Here is a 23,430-nt window from a genome sequence, read left to right as displayed (position 1 = left end):
ACATCTTCATCAGCCTCATCGTCTTCTTCATGAATCCAGAGAACGTCGATCACACAGACGCTGACGCGTTGACTGTTATTCCGTCTGCTTTCGTGAATATCATTTGCACAACTCAAGAGAAACTTCCACAGAATGATCAGCACTACAGAGGAAATTAGCAGAAAAATCTGCGTTCCATTTATTGCAACACGATTCCTCCAGCGACAGTTAAAGGACGTCTGTCAGTTTTGCATATTAATTTGCACAAACACTTAACATTTCAAACACGACTGGAGCATCAGTCCCCCCCCCCCCCACACACACACAAACACACACACACACACACACTTGAGTATGTTTACGCACGATGTGTTGCACTCTTGTTTATTACCAGGATTGCAATCAGAACGCGTTCGAATCCACATATAAAATGTTAATGTGACTGGAAGCAGCGCGTAAACACATCTTCAAACATCAAGGCAAACTTTATTACGTCACAACCTGCAGGAAACATTTGTGAACAGCAGATATCCTGAGAGAAACAGGTTGGGTGATCACGTGGAGACTTACGCACACGAACGTTTCCTACGCGTAAAAGTGTGCGCTGCGCGTCTCCAGTGCGCGTCATGCGGCGGCCCGGTTTGAGTGTCTGCAGGCGTGCGGGATCCCTGCTAGGTGAACATGTGACTGGACTGTTGCGTGACGCGGATGAAAGTGGTTCTCCTGCTCAGTTCTTTCAGCTTGGCTGCCCCCACGTAGGTGCAGGTGGAGCGGAGACCCCCCAACACGTCGCGGATGGTGTTCTCCACGTCTCCTCTGTAGGGAACCTCCACTGTTCTCCCCTCGGACGCCCTGAGAGAAGAAGAGGAGGAGGAAGATATTTCTTCTTGTCAATCAGCTTTCTCGGTGAGACATTTGTTTGGTTGAACATCTCTGACCTGTACTCAGCGACTCCACCCACGTATTTCTTCATGGCCGTGTCGGAACTCATGCCGTAGAAGAGTTTGTACTTCTTTCCATTTTTCTCAATCACCTCCCCGGAGCACTGATCGTGTCCGGCCAGCATCCCCCCCATCATCACAAAGTCTGCCCCTGCACCTGAGGGGTCAGGACTCCCTTAAACATGTGGATTCATGTGTGTGTGTGTGTGTGTGTGTGTGTTTTGCATACAAACCAAATGCCTTCGCTACATCTCCGGGGCAACTGCAGCCACCATCCTGCACAGACAGTAGACCCGTAGAGACTGTGAGCAGAACCGAACGAGACGACGTAATCCTTTCATTTACAGCCAATGAATAAAGAAAAATAACATCAAACACAACATCTGAACCGAAGTTACATTTAACGATGAATTAATTCATCCGTTGTTGAAGATATGGGTTTTTCCAGGTCTTCTCTACCTTTACATGCGAACAGACACGTGTTTAGGGACTCACAGAGATGATGTGTCCTTTCAGGCCGTGGGCTGAGTCTGCACACTCGATTACGGCGCTGAGCTGGGGGTAACCCACTCCGGTCTTGATCCTTGTCGTGCACACGGATCCTACCACACATCAGATAAGAGCATCTTCATGTAATTATACTCACACACACACACACACACACACACACACACACACACACACACATCTGTGTGGACTTAAACTTGAACCCACCTGGGCCGATGCCCACTTTGATGATGTCAGCACCCGACAGGATGAGCTCCTCCACCATCTCCCCCGTCACCACGTTCCCCGCCTGCCAAGCAGACAAGTTTCAGCCTCGCCGTCTGACATCACATCCCATAACCCCCGGACCAGGTTTTCATACCATGATGGTGTGTTTGGGGAACTTTTCTCTGACAATCTTGACAAACTCAACAAAATATTCGGAGTAGCCGTTAGCCACATCCAGACAGATGTACTTAAGGGCGGGAACGGCGTCCAAGATGGCGCACAGCTTCTCCAGGTCGGCGCTGCCGCTGCCTGAGCTGGCAGCTACATGCTGTGTGTGTGTGTGTGGGGGCGGGGCGGAAAGGAGACACAATGTCGTGTTAGGAGGAGATCTTTAGAAATAAAAACAAAGGTAATCATCTGTTGATCGCGGCGGTAATCACCTCCAAGCAGTCCGGATGAGTAGCAGCAAAGTTTTTCCATTCTTCTACAGAGTAGTGCTTATGGATGGCCGTAAAGAGGGTGTGCTGGAGAGATAGAGAGGGGGGGGGGGGTTGCGGCGACAGATATAATTAATAATGTGCTAAATTTAACACAAATCTGCATTTCCAGTTCCTTCTACTCATTATGGTTTCTTGAGTCGGCCGGTGGAGGCCTCAACCATGCTAAATCATGTGTTTTCCCGCTGCTTCCCGTCCCAGAAATTGTTTTCTTTTTAAAATTCTGTGTCAGATATTTGCAAATGAACACAAACACACTGTTGCTGCTCACTTTGCTGAGGACTTGCGCCATCTCAAACGTTCCTGTGGTGTCCATGTTGGCAGCGATGATGGGGACGCCGCTGTAAGTCTGTTTGGAGTTGCGGAATGTGAAGGTCCTCTGAAGGTCCACCTGGGGTGGGGTCACATGACATGTAGATGAATCATATCACGGTTTGGTCATGTGATAAATTATTCTAGCGGCTAAAACAGGAGTTCCTGGAGGTTGGCTCGTGTTCGGGGTCTGCGCCGTCCTGTTAGCGATGCACTGAATCATTTAGAGGTAACGGTTAGCCGGGGCGCTGCCGCGGTAACGTGAGACGTTAGCATCATGCAGGGTTCATCCTGTCCCGCTAGCAGCTCCCTGTGCAAAGCACATGTTTCTGCAATGATGACGTAATGATTCAGATCTACTCCGGTGAGTTAGCATCGGACAGGACCCTTAGACACTAGATACTTTTAAACGCAAACCATAAAATTTTCATCACGCAATGTTTACTGGATTTGCTGCTAAATTCTTCCTTAACTATTAGCATTCTGCGGCTAATGCTGTAGCTAATTGTTGTTAACGCCAAAAAAGGCCAAAGCATTAACATTAAAATTCTCTTCATACACAATTTTAGCATTTTTATGCTATGATAAATTTGTTTTAGCTACAATGTCTACTGTTTCCTCAAAATTTACGATTTTTTTTTTTTGTTAAAGAAAAAAGTTACCATAAAAACTTTTATTGTTAGTAAGAGGACCTGATCTGAATATAAATCTGCACACACATTAGAGTATTCTGTCATTGGGGGGCAGTCTGATCTGTCAATATGTACACAGGGCCACGAGTTCTCAGATCAGGCTTGATTGAATTAAAGGACTGGTGGGTTTTGGAGGAGGTGTGCCCTCCACTGAATGCCATCCTTGATTATTATGCAAAACTGCAGCAGCTGTGGAAAAGGGGATTACAGCACATAACCTTCACATCGGAAGAGTCAAAGCAAAAATGGGGGCCATAGCTCAACTGTAGGAGAAAGAAGGGAGTTAGGACAGTCCGGAGTTTTGTTTAATCCTGTTACCGATTCAAGTTTAAATCGATTCACAAGCACTTAAGGAATGGGTGCGACATGTGGATGCAACAGACGAGGGAGCATCTGCAAAAATATTATTAAATCAAACCTGAAGAGGTTAGCTTAGCATGCAGCTCTTAGCAGCTCCTCTTTGGCTGCAGGATATTGGCAGCAGAAAATGCTGCAGTGAGGTCATGTTATGGGGAACGCTGCTGCTTAGAGTGTTCCAGTCATTTAAATACTGAAGGGAATTCGATGCAACATCAAGGACGAGGGCTTAGGTTCAATAAACGTGATCAAGTACAGAATTGGCAGCCGGTACTCGTCGATGCAGGCCCAGAGAGTCGGGTGTTGATTGTTCTGTTATCTGTGTCAGACTATTGGAACTACATGTTAAACTTGTGGCATGTGGAATGTGTTCTTGTCGACGGACACACTGGACTATTTTTAAACAGGCTTTCTGAGAAGTCGCCCATGGGTCGTGTTTCTCGCCACCTGTCAGGAGCCAACCCTAAACCCAGGTCCACCTCCCAGGCCCGATCCGATGAACTTGGCTCTGAACCAGTCCCTTGTAGAGTTACAGCAAAGTTAAAGTCGCTTTATGAATGGAACAACAAGGACAGGACGGCGTCGTCCGGGAAACGCGAGCCGGAGCAGACGCTCACACTGAAAAACGGAAAAAGGAATCGTCTGGGATGGTGATGTTTCTGAAGCTGTTAGTTGTTTTTGATGTTGTTGTTGTTGTTGTTGTCATCTGTCTGGTAAAGAGCAATCCTGTTCTCGGTCACCTTTAGGGAGGTCACCCTTCTGAGATCGAGGCACCTGCTGGTTTACTCAATCAAAAGACAGGGATCCAGACTTGTGCTGAGCGTGCACTTTATGAAGGAACAACAGAATCACAGCTGATTTGCTTCTGCAAATCACATTTTCCACTTTAATCCTGATGAAAACGACATAATATTTACACAATCAGTCGTCACCCTCCACTGCCATCTCTACTGTACCCCCCCCTCCCCCATATAAATGCATGCAGGTGCTTTCTGAACCTAACAGTAAACAGATCATACCGATTAAATTTACATTATTAGATTAAAAAAATAAGACCCTAAAGCACTGACCTCTGAGCGACTCTTCAAACTGCTCCTCTTGGGCCTGAACAGGACATCTTTAAAGTCCAGCTTGAGGTCTGCGTCCACTCGAGGCATTTTGGATGTCCAGAACACTGATGAGGAGGATGAGGAGGAGAATCCCCTGAGGAAGGCTGAGGCGGTCGCCGGTCCCAAACACCAGCCACCAAACCCGAACTTCCAGACGGCCAGCGTATTTATAGCAGAAGGGGGCCCGTCCCAGCTCCGGCCCCCATGGCTTTATTTGGGCCTGGACTCCCACTCCCTCCCTCTCAGTCTCTCCTTCCCCCTTGCTCTCCGTCTCCCCCTCTCCTTCAAAGTGGCAGCAGCAGCAAAGCTGGCAGGAACGGCTGCCTGATGTCACACACACACACACACACACACACACACACACACACACACACACACACACACACACACACACACACACACACACACACACACACACACACACACACACACACACACACACACACAAACAGCACTGCAGTGGGTGCTGCAGTGAATAGAGTACACCTGCTGTCCAGTTGGGGCATTGCTCCTTAAACTATTGGCGTAGAGGAAAGGGGAGGGGAGGGGGGGGGGTGACAGGAACAGGAGAAAGATGGACAGCATCATCTTATCCATCAGGTAGGTATGACGTCATCAACGCATTAACAGGGTTTAACCCCTTCCCGTTCCAGCCCATGTCAGATGAAGTTTATAGATAGATAGATAGATAGATAGATAGATAGATAGATAGATAGATAGATAGATAGATAGATAGATAGATAGATAGATAGATTCCTTGTACTGTACAGTATTTATTCTTTGTGTTATTACATAATAAAGCCAGTAGATGGCGGCAAAGCTGAAGGAACCATCTGGTAAATGAAGAGCAGGACGACCATCAGGGTCAAAGCTCTTGTTAAAGTGTCTCCTGGCAACAACAGGCGCTTTTATGATGTTTTATTCTACCACGGAACACATTAATTCTGACTAAGGCCTCTTTGCATTCAGTCCTTCCAGGAAACAGCTCTTTCTGAAAGCATGAAAATGGAGAAAATGCTTTTTCTTTAAGTTGGGTAAACATGAAGTGAATGATGTGGATTCATCACAGCATCTCATCTCTATACATTTGCATTTCAAATGAAAGAAATGAATGGAAGTGAAAGAGATGACATTAATCAAGTTTGCAACACAGAGCTGAAGTAATGTCTGACAGAACTGATTTCGATGAACAAATATTGCTTCACAATTAAAAAAGAAAAGAAAAAAACTTGACCTGTTTTATCTAAAATGGTTAATTTTTACATAACTGATTAGATCCCACTAATCTATAGCTACGAGGTCAAGCGGCTGCTGTTCACATTCCTCTTTAACCTTTTGTCCACGTCACACTGAACCGCATTGATAAGAAGGCGCTGAATCAGGTCAACACTTTAAAGCCTTTTTAGGCAATAAATCTGATAAGGACAGTACAGTCTGGCGCTGACTGCCTGTCCTCTGTGTGTCCATGTCAGCCTGCCGCGGTCACAGCTGGAATCTCAGGTGTTCATCTGAGTTACAGGATGAGCTAAGAAGTCGGTGAAAGTGCATCAATGAGCTGTATCTGTACGTACATGCAGCCTGTGTGCCGCAGGTCGCCGTCGGACATTCAGTATCTGCACTGGTTAAACGTCCCGGGTCGAGGTTTGGGGTCTCCGTGTTCTCCTCTTAAGCCCAGAAATGTGTTTGCATCTTTTGGATGGTTTCATTTGTGCCGTCATGGTTTCCAGATAATTAATCCTAATCAATAGTTTACTGATCCTCTGACTTTACATCATGTCCACATTCAAGGCATCTCAATTATTCAAGCTACATCACTTGTACAGGTAGTGCTCAACCTGCATACATTCGACCTACGAACATTGAGAGATAAAAACAAACCAGCCTTAATATCTGATTATTATCCTGCAGTTCCTCTTTCTACCACAACCTCCTCGGGGGGCAGCACCGCTGCGTTCAAGCCGCTGCAGCGCTCTTCTCATTCTCTTGTTTGTTGTTGTTGTCTTTGTCAGCATTATCTTACTCTGGTTTCTTTTAAATGGATGATAAATCAAAGACTAGTGAAGATGACGGCAACTCTTCCTCTGCACGACAATAACTCCTCCCTCCTCTTCCTCACTCCAAAGGTAAGCTACATGCTACATGCTAAACACTAATGATAATAATAAGTATATAGAATATTTATCCCTGCTGTCAGTCACAACCCAAAAGTTTATTTGGTTGTTGTTGGATTAGCTTAGAACTGGTGGAGAGTTCATTGAAATGTTTTATTCTCCTCAAGGATTAAATTATAAAGAGTAAAAGTTCAAACTAATATAGATGTTAAAGGTACATTATGGTACTACAGTATTTTATTTTGTTATGTGTTCTTTTTATATCCAGTAATTGTTGCTGGTGAATCTTAGGGAGTAGTAGTTCGTATTTCAGGGTAGTGTTGGCATTTAAATCAAATCGCAAGGCTCGCCAGCCGGGGGTGACGTCACACGCCAGCCTACTACCTTACTTCCGGGTCACCTGTGCACCTTTACCCGGGCAGTCTACCTGCAACGCCACGTTGCTAAAAAGGAGAGTTTCTTGGAACGTTTCCTGCAGTCGAGAAAGTTTATCAAATAGTGCATTGAAGATGTTGTTTTGTTTGTTTATTTGTTTGTTTACCCGTTAGTTTTAATTCCTCAGATGCACAGACTCACCTGTAACCACGAAAAATACACACAAAAAACCCCAAAACCAAAACTTTAGGGTTGTTGGTGTCACTGTTGATGGTTTTATTCCGTTTTCAACAAAACACTAGATGTTTTGTTACACCAATAAAATAATTACACCAATCAATAATTATTGATGTTTGTGGTTTTGAGAACCACAAAAATCAAAAAGTCTTTATTTAACAGTAAATTGCTTCAGCAACAAAGGCCCTTGTTCCTTAGGCTCAGATGATATAGTGTTGATTAAAAGGAAAATGCACACACATACATACACAAGGGGCTCTGGTGACTTCATGGACTCCTATCTCACACACACTCAGAGGTGTAGCTCCCAGTGTGTGTCATTACACTGAACAGATGTGAGAACCACATGCCTGTAGGTGGAGCGAGTTGTTCGGAGCATCTTTCATGTTGTTTTCCTGGCAGCAGTTGAAATGATAAGAACTTAAATATTCCATTTGTTTTCTTAATACGTGGCTCAGGTGTGAAGGATGAAGAGGAATCTGATGAAGTAGAATTAGAAGTCAGGAGAAACGTGCAGGTTTTTTTCTCTCGGGGTGTGTGTTGTGTGTGTGTGTGTGTGTGTGGAGGGGGTGTCTCAGGTTCTGTAACAGGAATCGGTGCTAAAATAACAAGGAGAGAACTCTGGAGAAGTAGGTCAAATGTCACCTCTGGTTTACAAGAAGGCATGGTGGGTGTGGAGAATGAGTGTGTGACGTGAGAAGGAATGGGGAAGACTCTCAGGTCGACACCATCCTGTCTGCAAAAACAAATATCATATGACAGATAGATAGATACTTTATTAATCCCGGAGGAAATTGTATATATCCTCTGCTCAGGCATTACATAACAAATAATACTGGATAAACACCAGGAGAAAAAGAAACACTGACATCACAGGACATACCACAAGACATATACTACACTAACAGACACATGCAGCACTAACAGGACCCTATGATCGATTATTAACGTGATTCTGAAGCATGTTTAATGCAATCACGGAGCGGATGAAGTTGAGCTCCCATTCTTTGTCGCTAGGATTTACCCCCGTGAGGTAAACACAGGCCTCACAGGGCAGATGTCTCCAGCGTGGAGACTGTGATGTCAGCCTGACGGGAGGAGGCCCTCTCTGCACGTGAAGAAAACGGCCACGCAGGATCGTAAACACAGGCTATCCGGTCAAACTGTCTGTTAGGGATCTGTCATTATGACATTAAGATTAGATAGAAGAGAACATTTACAACAGGGGAAACCAGTGCCAGCTTCATCAAAGCGCTCGCCTCCCAGATTCTAACCATAAAACCTTCCAGCGTTTCTCTGGATCAAATTTTGTATTTTCCAATCATCGATATTCACACATAACTCGACCCATCAGTTTAATTATGAGAAGCCACCGACAATAACAAAAACACGGTAGCTACAAGTACAGTCCTGTCTGAATGTTCTGACTGAAATAGGTCACTAAGCATCTGTCAGCTTTATTGACGACGGGTCTTGGCTGCAGAGTAGAAAAGAGAGAGTTGCAAAATAAATAAACCTGTTTTTATTTGGCAGTATGTGTGTAGATTTGGCTGAAATCACGAGTGCTCTGGTTTTAAGAAAGATTTACCTGTCCTTTGTTTTCAAGACAAGTATTTCTCTTTGGGGAATAATAAAGTTGATGTAATCTTTTATGAACCTTGAGAAATAATTTGAAGGGTTTTAAATGCCTTACATTCTCATTAAAGACTCAATACGGAAACAGGCGATTTCAAAATGTTTTCTCCTCTTCTTTCTCAGTTAGATTTCATAGCAAAATCCATGCGTTGTTGGAAATTTCTCAACAAGAGATTATTTTAGTTCCGGATTAAAGTGACAAAAGAAGAATTTCACATTTCAAAACGCTTAACCTCTCCAGTGTTTCCGTTTCCTACCAGTTTCATAATGCCCTAAGCTTCCATTCCACCTTTTTCCTGTCACAAGGGATGGTTTCCGCCCCGTTTGAGTGAGTCAGCTGTGTGTCACCGGGAAAAACGCAGGAACGCTCGGCTCTCTACGTTCAGACCGACATCGGCAGAAATATTTTTAGATGACAATATTTTAAGATGTTTTCTAAAGATTTGCATCACAATAATCCTGGAAGGTGTCTCAATAAGCATCAGGACGCAGACACACATTTTTATGATTTCTTAAGTAGTTCAGTCAACTAAAGATAGATTAAGTTGATTAAGGTCTTTTTTATTAATCAGCATTTCACTTCAGTTAGATTAAATAAAAATGTTCCTCATCAGGGGATCACTGTCAAATGGGTGGAGAACCAAAGACCTGGTGATGCTGCAACCAAAAGTAAAAATACAATCACCTGGTTGGGTGGGTAGTTCTTCTACACAAACGTCAGCGACTACAGAATGTTTTTAAAAAACAACTTTATTAATACTTCTTGTTAAAAACAGAATATATAAAAATGACAAACTTCTAAAGAGTTATTTTACAGAGTGGCTTTTGCTTCAGAAAACAGAAACAAATTGCTACTTGCACAAAGTGAAAAATAAAAGTCCTTACCCTGCAGTGACTGAGCTTAAATCGAGTCAACGTTAAAGAAATAATTTTTCTTAACAGAAAAAAAGTTTGTGGAAAGTTTATGATACACTGTACTGCTGCTACATTAAGGTCAAACCCCCTACAGACATGTAGAAACCTTCCTTGGTAAAGTGACTGTCGTTTCTTTTTACTATAGTCTTTGAAATTAAATAAAACTTGGAAATGAAAAGCTTTTCAACAAGCATGCTCATATTGCACATACAGATCTCCTTGTACCCTTTAAAATATAAAAAAAAAAACCTCAATCGCACAACCCAGAGAAGAAATTTATCGCTGTCGTCTTCAGAGGAAGCAGCTGCTGCCCTCTTAATGTGGTTGTTGAGCTTTTTGCAGGCTTGATTTGTAACTTGCTGTTGTCATGGAGATAAAAAAAAACTGGTCCTTGTCGTTCTGGACGAGTGGCAGCCGATTGTTGAGGTGAAGCAGGTTGTGGGAGTGTCTGCATGGGGATGTATTTCATGTGCAGGGCAAACATCCATTGAACCCACAAGAACCAGGACTGTGGTGACCTCGCCTGGTGTACCCTAACAGTATGCAGCGCTACGATGGAAGCAGAGCCCCTTAATTTACCCATAATTCAGCATGGCAAAACATGGAAATCAAATATATAAAACAATGCAAATAGATTCTGTTACATCATAACAAGTCTGTTTTCAAAATTGAAAAAAGAAGAGCTTTAAAAATGTCAGCATTAAAAAAAATGAAAAACAACTCCATTTGATTTTAAGCTATTCTAAAACAGATCATGTCCACCATACAGTTTTGGGTTCTGGAGCCAAAGAAAAACCAACACGACAAATTCAAATCTCCAAAAAAAAAAAAAAAAACTTCAACTCTGTATCAGATCAACTGATGCAATAAATTAAAGAAAAAAAGTTTTTGCAGGGGAGAAAAAAAGACGCTTTCAAACATAGATTTAGACAGAATGACACACAAGCAATAACAGTAATACAAACAGACCAGAGTGAACGTGTGGTTTGAAATAGAACAATAGATGGGAGTGGTTTTCAGTGTGTTGATCTTTGATTACGCTCGTGAGTTTTTGTTTCTTTTATAGTTTTGGTACTTGGGAGTCCAGAATATTGGACTAAAAAAAAAAAAAAAAGAGAAAAGTTTCTGAAACGTGGTGCAGCTTCTTCCAGCGAGGAGGCTCACGTGTGGTAGATCTTGTGGTCGTACTCCGGGGCGGAGCAGCTGTGAGGAGACGCCATGTCCCTGTGGATGGGCGCAGGGATGCTGCCGCTGTGGATCTGGTGGTTGTCGGTCAGCGTCAGGTTGAGCAGGCTGGTGCAGGTGGGCAGGTAGATGTGCTGAACGTGTTCCACCTCCGACCGACACACGGGACACAGCTGGGGAGGGATAGAGGAAGGGAGGGGGGGCAGAAACCAGGATTAATTTTTAAACAGTGAGCTGCTTTAAGGTCAACACCCTTTGGACTGTTTTAACTGAAGCCAGGAGGCGACAGAACCAGTAAAACAAATGTCAGTAAATGTCGAGATACTGTTTTGTGTGTGTGTGTGTGTGTGTGTGTGTGTGTGTGTGTGTAAACATGGCTTTGGTTGTTGTTGTTCACACAACCATAAAAAGGATTGGAAGTTGGGATCCAAACTGTAATCAAGAGATTTTAATGGAGGTTTAAAATATGGTCGACCAATCAGACGGTGTCCAAGTCATGTGATGCCAGAATGCTGACATCAGCATGTTTCATTACAGTAAATAATGGCAGTGTTTTCATGTATTTGTACGACAAACTAAAACTGCTTCCAAATGGACGTCTGAAAGCGTTTTGACGTCGATGAGTCGACGACTCTCACCTGAAGCTGATTGGCGCAGGTCTGGCAGCAGACCATGTGACCGCAGGGACAGAAGGCGGAGTCTATCTCCTCCTCGCAGCACAGCATGCACAGCAGGGCCTCCCTGAGCTTCTGCAGCCGCTCCTGCAGCGCCCGGCTCTGCTGGCAGTTGCCGCAGTCAACCCCCTCGTCCTGCTGGTCGTCTCGGCCGGGGGAGCGCGACGGCGACGAGCGCTCGCCGTTGCCCGAGCGGTTGACTAGGTCGACAACGCCGGCGTTGTAGAGGGCGCGGCGGGCATGGTCGTACACTTCCTTGGAGGTGCGTCGGATGTCGAAGACGTACTTCTTGCCCAGGTTGATGTTTTCGTTGAGGAACAGCGACGCCAGGTGACCCTTGAAGTCTCGGCTGTACTGCATCATCACCGCGTTGGTGACCGTGTCGCACCTGAGGTGGAGATACGATCGCGGATGTCAACGAACGCCCTACTTCTGTTGCACGGAGGTGACCTACAGAACTATTTAATAGCTCAACCATTTGAATTCTCTCGCTGGAAACAGTTCATAGATAATAAAAACTCTGTCTTCACTCATTTAAGGCCGTCTGGGGCAATCCAGGCTTCTATAAACACTCATTCAGGTCAAGGCCCTGTTGTACTTTACACATATTTTCAAAATATAAGCTCCATAAGACTGAGGTCAACATTGCAAGGCAAGAATAACGCAATGCATCCTCAAAGAAAAAATTTTCAGTCATGTTTTCCACACCTCTCTAATCATGTGCTGGCCCTTTCACGAGGTGAACAATAAATATTTCATCTAAACATCTCAAGTACATTACATTTGCAAAGGTTTTTTTTATTTGTTTGGTTTTTTTACAGCTACTGCAAACACTCTTATCTTGGCTCAACAAGACGTGAGTTACCATCTGCAGTCGGCTGCTCCTGCTGCCTCTAATCATCTCTAACCAGATTGACCTGGAGGCCCAGATTGACTTCAGCTACACACACACACACACACACACACACACACACAGCTTCAGTGTGTGTGTTATCGATCGAAGGTGAAACAGTTAGTTGTTGGTCTCACCTGTAGAAGGCGTGGGTCTCTGTAATGGCTCTGTATAGACCGCTGGCTGCTCGGTTACTGATTAGCTTGAACAGAAGCACCACGCTCTCACTTGTATCCTTGGTAACAGTCAGGTAGACAGTTTTACCCGACTGGGTGGCAATCTGGATGACTGGATAGCTAACTCTGGATGAAATCAGAAAGGAGAGAAACAATTTAATATTTCATTTCCTGAAATATTTCATTTCTTTTCACGGACGTCAGGGCACTGCGTACCTGTTGACTAAGCTGAAGTCCTCTTTGCACACGGCGATCCCCTCCGGACCGACTCCTATGGCCAGCCGCTGGCCGTTGGCGTCCCGAGCCCAGTGCCACTCCACCCCATAATGCTCCAGGGAGGAGACCAGCTGCAGGGCCTGGTACTCCACCGATCCCTGGCTGGAGCCCTCTAGAGCCTTGTGTCTGGAGACGATGCTGCAGCGGCGATAAAAATGGAGATGGAGGGTTGAGTTTTTAAGCTCTAGAGCTCAGTGCAGCACATCCAGCGATGGCAGATGGGCTGTGATAATGTTTCATTTAAGTCAGCATTTTTCAAACTGTGCCACATACATAAATGGTTTGAGCAGGCACTCTAAAAATGGGATTCTAATTGGATAATCTACACCCATTGGACGGCTGTGTGTGTGTGTTATCTCAAGCCCGCCACCACAAATCTTATTTTGCCTCAAAAAGAAAGAAGCTCAGGCTTAGCGCTTTATTTCTTAAGAGAGCATTTTTATATAGTGAGTATCGCAGCGACAGCATCTTTGGCTCCCCGCCACAACCCGTTATTTATTCTCCTGCCTCCCTCAGAGAGAGGGATACTGAGGAGGGGAGTATCTAAACCGGCGAGCGTTGTACCTGTTGATGGTGGCATTTCCGGGCTCCTCCCCACACAGCTCTGAGTACCAGTACCGCGCCGTGTTTTGGTTGTAGTCGCCGAACTCTGCCTGCGCCAGCAGCGCGCTCAGCTCCTCCGCCTGCTCGGAGCCCATGCGAAGGTGACCGTTGTGGAGGTCCTCCTTCACGTGCATGAAGAAGACGTGTCTGGAAGGGAAGGAGAAGGGTGCGGCGGTCAGACGGGAAGACTTTCAATCACTATTGGGACCTCGATCTCTATGGTTGTCCACCTTTTTTACCAACATTGCCCGCTTTCGTGGTTCTTCTCATTTTTAGATTCTATGTGGGATCAGCAGATGAAAAACAAATACACCTGACATTTGTTCAATGTAGAAAATGACTCACTTTCACTCACTTCTCTTATTAAAAACCCTGAATTTGATAGAAATAAAAACGGCAGTTCTAAAAATTGAAGTAAAGAGGGAGGGGACATTTGTTGAATGACTGAACCGACTGTTTAAACAGGAAGTGGCTGAAAAGAAGGCCACTGTTATTTACTGTAACAGCCGGGCCAATGTGTGACCACCGCTGTTGATAAGTGATAAGACTTAATATTGAATACAGTTAAAGAGTCACTGCAGAACAAAATACGGTCCAAGCCACCATTCATTCTCGCTTCTCCTGACAAAGTCGTTTTTTGGGGGGTTTGTGAAGTCAGTTTGTTACTTCAAAAGATTAATAGCAGTCAAAAAGCAACAATTGTTATTGTTTGGACTGAATGGGTAACTGGAGAACACCCGGTTCTGGTGTGGCCAAGGTCAACAATGTGATTCTCAAGAAAGAAAGAAAAAACACAAGAACTTCATATCTGGTTGTTTTTCACCAAAAGATGTGAAGAATTCCTTCCTAGAGGCACAAAAACAACAAGTGAACACCCCCCCCCCCCCCCCAGACTGACTGGAACACCGTTGAACCGCAGTAACCTGAGCAAATCCTTTCCTCCTGATGACATATGGCGCTCGAAAGCAGAAGACGCGGCTTTCGCTGGCAGGTGCTTTTGTTTGGTTGGACGGCTTCCTATTGGACGACGACGACCAGGCCCAAGATCCTGGTGGCTGGAGTCGTGTCAACATCTCATCTTCCTCTACACACATCCTTCCACTGTCAACAGAAGTTCACAGCGCCATTGTCCTCGCACCTCAGTCCGCACCTGCACGTTCTACCGCTGACCTCTCTTGACAATCGCCGCCAACATCACGTGAGGCTCATGTGGCGTTTCCTCTACCTTCATCGCTGCGCCGGCTATGACCGAATATGAACGTTTTGAGCCCTCTAAACGTTCCCGTGTACAAAAACAGCGACACGCCTCATCCACAGCAGAGCTCAGATGAGTAACAACAGTAGTGAAAAGCAGCTGCCAGGCCTCCTCCGCCGACGCCCCTCCAGCCCAGACCCGCAACAACAAACCCCCCATCGCCCAGCAGCATAACAAACACAGCTTTGATACGGTGTTAAACATCCCATTCCCCCTCCAGCGCGCACGCTCGCAAACAAAACACCGAGCTCCATTGTGTCGGGCCCAGCAGGCGTCATGTGACGCGGCGCTGCTGGTTACCTACCTGCCCCACGCAAACAATGAAGGCGTGCTTCCACTGCTGAGAGTTACTACAGGGCAAACCAAAGGTTACTATAGTTCAGACGGAGACCTGTGGGTGGGGCTGGGGTGGGGGTGTTAATGCTGGTCACTGTGTCAGTGAGCAAGGCATTTCCTATCTTGATCTACTTCGGGACGTGTCTTGGCCTGTTTGGTTTGGTCTTGTGACACCGACGCTTGAGTCTGAGTTAAAGCTCAACTAAGTCAAGCCATGTGTGACTGAGTGTTATAGTAACACAACCAGTTGTGCGTTTTCTAGAAAGAACGCCAAATTTTCCAACTATCCCGATGCAAACAGCACAAAAAGGTAACTCCAGTTTACTCTGAGCTGCTCCTCGATGACTCCTCAGCACAGCCGTGTCAGAAATAAGATATGCCGCCTGGCTACCACAACAAAAACACGACTAGAAACAGTTTGCACGCAGCTGCTTCGGGTTCGCAGGCGGACAAATTTGTCCCGCTAAGACTCCCGTGAAGCGGCGCGGCTTCTGAATCCGTCCCCAACGTTGACGGCGAGGTTTTCCCACAGATTAAACAGGTAAACAGTCGGGGACGGTCGACCGTTGGGTTCATCTAAACATTAGTGCAAAAGCTAGAAAAACAAAAGTTTGTTTACAGGACAAGAGAAATGTTTTTCCTTGGGTTTAAAAAAAGAAAAAGTTCCGCGTTCTCATGGCAATATTTGATCCGTAAAGGCCTCTTTTTTTTTCTAAATCGCGTCTGATCAAATAAATACAAGTGAAAGGTCAGAGTCGTTTCACATGGGAGTGAATGTAGTTCGCAACTTTTGGTCCAATTTTAGAGGATTTCTTGAGGGTATTTTACGCCGTCGTTGTCGACCTGAACTCTGCTGGCCTACTGTATTACACCTTCACTGCTGTCCCTTGTGGCGATAACCCATAATCGGTTTAAGAGGATTACTCATTTACAGTCATAATTCCCCCTGCGAATGCTAACAGCACAGGAAAAATAAAGACTTGTTGAGGTCGTGTTTGCTGCTAAGGGAACTGGGCGAATACTTGATTGCCCGGTTGGAATAATTTAATTAAAGCAGGCCTGGACCCTAAGAAGCAGGATTTGGAAATAGGTCATAGCTGAGCTAAGCAGGGAGGAAGGGGGTGTGGGGATGGGGGGGGGGGTGAGATAGAGCAGCTCAGTTCTTCTGTCCAGTCTTTTGAGAAATAAAATACCCGCTTAAAATTCTGTAAGTTTGAGTCATTCTGAAAAGTGTAAGAATAAAAACAAAGACGGAGTATTTCTTGTAAAAGCTGGAAACTTTTTAACGTGTCAAATAAACTCAACTCGGGTCCGTTTTTCATTTTAATGATTTTCTGCCCCAACTTGTGTCTCCTCCACCGACAGACAGCGAGTCAGCGGCTCTCAGAAGAACAGAATGTCCCCACCGAGCTGAAACTCAACACCTCTGGCTGGAGACGGCGTTCCATCCAGCCCATCGCCGGTAGAGTTGCCGTCCCTCATTGGTTGAGATCTGGACAATGCAGTTTGTGAGCTAGTCAAATAACACACACACTGTGCGGCGAGGTTACTATCTGTCAATGAACTATAGTAACCTCAGAGTCCCGCCTCAGGGCGTGGACGGGGGTGCTACACCCGGAACAATCACAGGAAGTGTTTCATGCACCAAAAGGCTGCAAAAGTGAGCATTTTTAGCTTCACATATAGCAAAGTGATGCTGAAAGTCGCATAATAAAACAAAGAAGCAGTTTGTATTCTTGGTGCCCTGAGGGGGGGGGGGTGGGGGGCTATGGCCGCTGCCGTAAACCTCATGCTAAAAGGGTGACTAAAGCCTAGCATCACAGCTCAGCCACCAAACGATAATTCTGTCATTTGAAGGCTCGTGTTTTAAGACTTCGATCGGTCTCAGGTTACTCCAGCAACAGAGGAAGAAATGGCAGCTTGTCTGAAAGGAAGAAGAACGCGGAGAAACTAAATAAGGTGGTATATATTTGAACATTTTAAGACTCAGACATCAGTCTGTCACAGGAAGCCAGAAATAACAAACCCAAATAAATGACCTCAAAATTTCCGGAGTGTGGGAGTTCATTCAGAGATAATTCTCTTGATCTGGACTTAAGAAACTAAGTTAGTTAAATCTTGTCTTTACAGGTCACCAAAGGTTGTATGTCCTAGAAACACTGGCCAGGTCTAGAAACAGTGCCATTATGTGGGGAGTGCAAAAGGAAACAAAACAAAAAACAGGCAAACTTGCCTTGTTAGCATTAACCTGACAGTTGCTCGTCTGTTTCAATGTTTGTTGGTGTGAAAATAACCCGGGGGGTAAACAGGTCAACAATTGGGACCTTTGATAAAGCTGCTAATCGTTCTGTGTATCCAAAGCCTGCCTGATCAGAATGTTAAACACACGTTGTAATGAAGGGGAAACATTCACATATTTAAAGCAGAAGCACCCCCCCTGGCAAGTGGTGTTTAATGATGCAGGTTTAATGCGGGTTTAACCAAGTCAGAGTCTCACTTATCACAGACAAGAAGTTACACTTTTCACTCTGTGGGAACTAAGGACAATCTGCTGGATGAATAATTTTGTTCAATGTGCCACCTTAAAGTCTCAAAAACTACTGACAGAAATGTTCAGATTACACCCAGTTTGTAAAACCAAACAGGGAAATATTGTTAAAAACCAAGTCTGTGATGGATTGAATGGAAAAAAAATCAACAATATTAAAGAAAGAAGGGAAAATAGCCGCCACAGAATCGATGTGAGCTGAAGCTGAGCAACTCATGACCTGCAAAAAAATTCCAAAAAGGTTACATAAACATTCCCAAATGTAGGAAATTCAGATGAAAGGACTACATTTGTCACCAGCCTCTACTGTTTGTTTCAAAAATGATTAAAAATGTAATTTCTGGTCAGTTTGATTGAAGATTTTTTCCCCCCTGCAAAATTAAAGCCCAAAACGAAAAAACAACCAGAGGAAGTCCACCCAAAATGATCATATGCATGCGAGCATGAACTCTGAAGTAATGGACTGGGATTTCACACAGCGGCAGAGAACACAGATTATATAAGCAGCTCTGTGCGCGCTCAGGTTATGTAATAACGCCTATAAGAAGGGCGTAGAAAAAGTAGCCCACCCCTCCGCTCAACTGAGGATTGTTATGCTGCTGAGAACATTTACTCCATCTCACTTTAACTTGCTGCTAAAAACACACCGTATGCAGTCGTACAGGAAGTGAAAGACTGATCGACTACAAGTTTGAGAAATGTGTTCTAGACAGTTAAAACGTCTCTAATCTGAGGGTCACAAAGTAAAAGCAGCTAAGCGTTCCGTGTTTGCTGTGATGAAGTGTGAACGATGGGCTGGGGGGGCGGGGGGGTTGCAAGAGGAACTAGGTCAGAGGTGACGGCACGCCAATGAATGAATTCAGGATTCCTCGTCCCTAAGGCGCAGATTAACTCATTAGAATAGATCCATATGGTTCAGTGACTGTTCTAGTATTCACATTGGGTTTTAATGTTAAGTTTGTATAAAAGTGGCAAAATATGACCGCGAATATCAGAAGTTATTTTTACATACAATGAAGATTTTATGTCGAACTTCTCATCTCTGTCACGTCTGAGCAGATGGGTCACGTGAAGGCTGAGTAAGACCTTCACACACACATCTTGAGTGTGTGTCGGTGCCCACCATGTGTGAGTCTTCATTCACACCCCTGACTGCCCTCCTTCTCTTGATCGTACCTTTTCTTACACCTCAGTAACCCCACACCCCCGCCCCCACACCCCCCCCCCATCTGCTGACGACCCCCACTAATCCGGTGGAGGTCAGCGTCCTTCACCGTTAACCTCCCACCCCCGCTCGTCTCACTTTCTTCTTCAAAGGGGTTTGTTTCGAATAAGGAGGGAGGGAAAGATAGCCAAAAAAATATCGAGAGAGAGAAGCAGATATCTCTGTATTAACTGCAGCAGTGATGAAGAGGAGGAGGGAGAAACAGATGGACGCAGGGCTGTGAATGAGCTCAGGAGCGGCGGAGCTGACGGGAAGGCCAGACAAACTGTGGCCAAAGCAGATACATGTCAGTTTAATGAACAGCTCTTGTGATGTGTCACAAGTGTGACTTGGGGGGGGGGGGGGCAGGAGCAGTGTGTCAGGCCTCAAAGACAGCAAACGCTTCTACCCTCCTCCCTTCCTCCATCAAACACGCCGTTTGTCGCCTGGGGTGGATCCAACATCCACAGTATCACAACAGATTCTGTGTGTAACACAAGTTTGGGGAAAAAAAAAATGCTGAAATGCAGTCGCTATTTTTAGCTTCTGACTAAACCGAGGCTGAAGAATACTGAGTCAGGATCTCGACCCGTCAAGCATTGTTATCATCTTTAAATTCTATTCTTCCTTCCTTCCTTCCTTCCAGGCAGGAAAGAATGATTTGGAGACGACGCACTGATATGTTACTTGAGGAAGTTGTAGTTTTGCTGACCACAGCTCCAAAACATCACATTTAAAAAGGTTTGTGTGATATAGAATGTCAGAAAATGTGCATTAAATTTATATCCTGGGGCTTTGAAAAAAAAAAAAGCCAAAACTATACAGTACCAGGTGCAAGAGTGACTCATGATGATGATGATGAAACAAGGTGCGTCGCTGCGATAGAATCTTACCCCCCGGGGGGCTCGATGTAGTTCAACTGCAAAGAGCAGCATCAAAAACATGTTCTGGAAAAATTATTTTACCCGATCAGTGGAAATTACCTTCCAAAAAGTACAACTTGAATTGTTTGGTAAAGCCCTGGGTAATATTTTATTATAGACAGACCATTTCTGTTCATTTGGATTCAAAATTGAGATAACTAATGGAAAAAAGAAGCAGAAGAAATGCTGGAAAGTATGTTTGTTTAGAAAAATGCACTGAAAAACAGCCATTTTTCCACAGGTAAGTGGACTAATTTGCCCAATCCTGGTTGCATCTTGGTTTGCGCTCAAGCAGTAATCAACTGAGAAGAAGGACACTCTCGTATAAAAAAGAAAAGAAAAAACGTTCCTTGACATAAATGTTGAAGGTAATTTCGATGGAAACAGCGTATGAGAAACCAAACACCGGCCTGTCACTCAACAGAAGTGTCAGATGGAAGATCAGCTCTTTGTTCAGGCAAAAATTTAGCAAAAAGAATTGAAACAAAAAAAAAAAAGCTCAACAAAAGTTCTTTTTTGGGGAGGGGGGGGGGGGCTGAATGGGGGTAGTGACAGAGGTCCTGGCTGCCACACAGAGGTCCCTGGGGGCAGGCACACAACCCCAGAGCTGCAGGATCACATTTCCTGCTCAGTCAGAATGAACTATAGTAACCCCAGCAGCAACCCAGGAAAGAGGTTACTACAGGGCATTCCTCCACACTCGGATAAGGGTTTGAAGATGGCGTTCTGGGTGTATTTATTTCCATTATGTTCTCCTCATTAGGTCAGGAGTAAATATAAATATTTCCGAAGCTAACATCTAGACAATCGTTTCAGAAAAGTTCCCGAAAAGGGTAAATATAATCACACGATATGTCTGTTCTATCTTTTAAGTTTTTAAACCCACCTGGTCTGTTCTTGTAGGATCAGATGAGGCTCCACAAAGAACTTGACTCGCAGCCTCAACCGACAGGGCACCACGCCGTCCATCTGCTGGCAGATGCGATTCCTCAGGTTCAGCCACAGGTTCTCTCCTTTGCTGCCAGTAAACTGCAGCCCAAAGTAGTCCACTTCAATTATGCCTAACTTTCTGCATACCTGAATGGGGGGACGGAAAGGATTGGGTAAATTAAAAAAAATGGATTTAGAGCCAAGAAATTCAAGACGGATATTTTAGAGAAAGTGTGAGAAAGAGGATGGGAAAATCATTTACACAAGACGGTTTGAAAATATTTGTTTTGCTTTATGGCAAGATGGATGAATTCAGAAAAAGGGCCGCGAACGTATTTTGAGTTTTTTCCGGTTTGGATGGAAGTCTGTTGAAACAGACACTTCAAATAAAAGAAAAAAACCCTGTAATTTCACAAGATTTGAACCAAGTAAACAAACTATTTGCTCATGAGCATTGCCGTCACCCCGGTCCTACTCCCACATAAATTAAAGACCCCATCAATATGGTGAAGATCTCTGAGGATGATGAGAATTTGGAGCCTCTCCCGGGGTAAATAGGGGGCTGATCCAACCCACAGTCCCACGCCCCCTTGGCGGCAGCGGCCATGAGGTTATTACACAACTGCTGGTGGACGTCTGCAGGGAGCCTGGAGGCAGATAAAAACCCTTTCATTCTTACCCTCGACATGCTGCTGATTGACTTTGAATGCGAAATAACTTTATTGCCAAGCGGATGCACAAAGAGAGACAAAAAAAGAAAGTTTGCATGCAAATATGTTTATATCAACTGCAGAAGAAATCTTCACCGAGTGTTTAGTTTCGGTTTGACTTAAACGCTGACTGAACAGAAGACTAATGAACTCTAGTAACCTCTGCAAAGCCATCTGCCTCCCACAATGAGCCACGCAGGTACACGCAACCACCAGCTGTTTCAAAGTGTGGTGGCAAAAACTTTATTATAAAACGTACTGGAAAGTTAAGACTTTTTCAAGGTTTAACTGTTAGAAACTTTTTTTTTTTGGTTGTGCAATAGACGTGGAAGAACGTTTTGCTTTAACTTTGCTTGTAGGGAAACACTCAGGCTGATGTTTTGTTAGATTTTTTTACGTGGAACAGTGAACGCATCTTAGCTCCTCTGCGCGTCGGTTCTATTCCCAGCCCTTATTTACCAAAATATTCACAGTAACGAGACGCGCTTTAAGTTTAAAAGAAATCTACAGATTAAAGTTTTGCAGGACACCTTTGTATTGTCACGATCGTGACATTTCTTTTTAAAAAATTTTAAACGCAATCACCTTAACAAAACGTGACGTGTACCCCCATTACAGCGTACCTTATTCAGGCAGTCTTCACCGTTCGCCTTCGCGTCAACTTCTACTTCCATCACCACCGAATCCGGACGAGTAACGTGGCAGAGCATTTTCAGTCTTCAGTAAATCTTTGGTGTGCCACTCTAAAAAAAAACAATAAAACAAGGCTCGATCCTTCCAGACAACCGCCTACATCAGACCTTCCTCACTTTCCAAGTCCTTCTACTCTGTGACAATTCCGTAGCCACCAGCTGTAAGCTATATCAATGAAACCCCATGCACAGCACCGCCTACTTCCTTTTGTCTAATCATAGCTATCGTTTCATAAACACGGAAATACTTAAACCAATCAGAAGTCGTGTTGCATCTCAGCGCTGTTCTGGCGAGCGCTCACCCCCTCGTGCCTTGTAGTGTGAGGAGCTCGCTGCGCCATCGTCTGGCTAGCTTAGCCTGTTGCTGCAACTCAAAGTCCCCCTTCAACTCACCTGCCACGAATGATTTCCACGTTCCAGCGGTCCGTGGGGTGAGTTTAATGGCGTCTGTACCCTTTTCCATCCCCCGTCCTCGGTTTGAATGAATAATATATGTGAATTCAGCCTAAGATAGCACCGATAACGGGAATACTTTTCCCTTTTACTGACGTGCATCTGCTGTCTTTTTCATTTTTCATGGTATTCATTTCCAACTCAACTGAAGCCTTTTTCTCATACTTCTCCTCCTCATATAACCTTTTAGACGAACTTATTGCTTATTTATCATGAATATAACTTGTAACCAACAAATTTCCAAGATGAAAATCACGTTGAAGTAGTTGTTTGGCAGTTTTCGAGACATATTTGTGGATCCCCTAACCTCCTCTGTGTTGTTGGGTTGGTTGACCTTTATTCTGAAATATTCAGCAGCCAAGTGTTAGATTGTGTTCAGAAAACGACACAAAACTTCATCCACTTGTTAAGCATCTGTCAGAGAATGTTTTATAGTTGGGATGGTGTATCTCTCCGTTTCTGCGGTTTAATTAACCTCTTGAGTTCAATGTGTGGGAGTGAAATTTGAGTTATGTGGATGTCGCTGTGTAAATTTAGCAATGTAGAAATTGCTCAAAAAATATCTTATTAAAAAGTCAAAGTTGTCAAATGTACCATACATGCACGACACAGATGAAATCGCAATCCTCTCAGATCGACGATCAACAGACAGAACAACATAGGCAATACTGTGTTGATCATTCCTATCCCCATGATTCA

At 44.5% G+C, this 23,430-nt stretch overlaps 3 protein-coding genes across 4 annotated transcripts in view; 1 reads left to right on the top strand and 2 right to left on the bottom strand.

Annotated features, from left to right (window-relative positions):
* Nucleotides 1-366: 366 nt before the first annotated feature.
* Nucleotides 367-4,787, bottom strand: gmpr (guanosine monophosphate reductase). Its single transcript, XM_068332291.1, has 9 exons — nt 4,563-4,787; nt 2,403-2,522; nt 2,075-2,158; nt 1,789-1,962; nt 1,635-1,716; nt 1,416-1,522; nt 1,154-1,196; nt 918-1,077; nt 367-831 (listed from the first exon to the last, which is right to left on the bottom strand). The coding sequence occupies exons 1-9, from the start codon at nt 4,647-4,649 to the stop codon at nt 651-653; spliced, it is 1,038 nt and encodes a 345-aa protein (XP_068188392.1). The 5' UTR covers nt 4,650-4,787; the 3' UTR covers nt 367-650.
* A 1,808-nt stretch (nt 4,788-6,595) lies between these two features.
* dtnbp1b (dystrobrevin binding protein 1b) overlaps nt 6,596-23,430 on the top strand; it is a 57,702-nt gene continuing 40,867 nt past the window's right edge. The window contains exons 1-2 of one of the 2 annotated variants that reach the window (XM_068333567.1): nt 6,596-6,724; nt 16,637-16,733. The gene's annotated coding sequence lies outside the window, so the exon portion shown is untranslated. Of the gene's footprint in view, nt 6,725-16,636; nt 16,734-22,600; nt 22,710-23,430 lie in introns of those variants that run through there. The other variant, XM_068333568.1, reaches the window with a different exon arrangement.
* On the bottom strand, nt 9,692-22,425 carry mylipa (myosin regulatory light chain interacting protein a). The gene is made up of 7 exons (XM_068333562.1): nt 22,210-22,425; nt 20,833-21,023; nt 13,642-13,827; nt 13,018-13,215; nt 12,763-12,927; nt 11,698-12,121; nt 9,692-11,232 (listed from the first exon to the last, which is right to left on the bottom strand). Exons 1-7 carry the CDS (start codon nt 22,294-22,296, stop codon nt 11,035-11,037), a joined length of 1,449 nt encoding a protein of 482 aa, XP_068189663.1. The 5' UTR covers nt 22,297-22,425; the 3' UTR covers nt 9,692-11,034.

Source organism: Antennarius striatus, chromosome 14 (assembly GCF_040054535.1).
Source record: "Antennarius striatus isolate MH-2024 chromosome 14, ASM4005453v1, whole genome shotgun sequence".
NCBI classification, from domain to species: domain Eukaryota; kingdom Metazoa; phylum Chordata; class Actinopteri; order Lophiiformes; family Antennariidae; genus Antennarius; species Antennarius striatus.
The sequence above is the reverse complement of the archived record's forward strand: the minus strand, read 5'-3'. Positions and strand labels throughout refer to the sequence as shown.

Excerpts from the sequence above, each read along its gene's own strand:
- mylipa (XM_068333562.1), bottom strand. The coding sequence starts at position 22,296 with ATGCTCTGCCACGTTACTCGTCCGGATTCGGTGGTGATGGAAGTAGAA. Across the intron at positions 21,024-22,209 it reads GTGAAGACTGCCTGAATAAG|GTATGCAGAAAGTTAGGCAT; the intron begins GTACGCTGTAAT and ends CCCCCCATTCAG. Across the intron at positions 12,122-12,762 it reads GAGACCCACGCCTTCTACAG|GTGCGACACGGTCACCAACG; the intron begins GTGAGACCAACA and ends TCTCCACCTCAG.
- gmpr (XM_068332291.1), bottom strand. The coding sequence starts at position 4,649 with ATGCCTCGAGTGGACGCAGACCTCAAGCTGGACTTTAAAGATGTCCTG. Across the intron at positions 1,963-2,074 it reads CTCATCCGGACTGCTTGGAG|CATGTAGCTGCCAGCTCAGG; the intron begins GTGATTACCGCC and ends ACACACACACAG. Across the intron at positions 1,078-1,153 it reads AGATGTAGCGAAGGCATTTG|GTGCAGGGGCAGACTTTGTG; the intron begins GTTTGTATGCAA and ends CTGACCCCTCAG.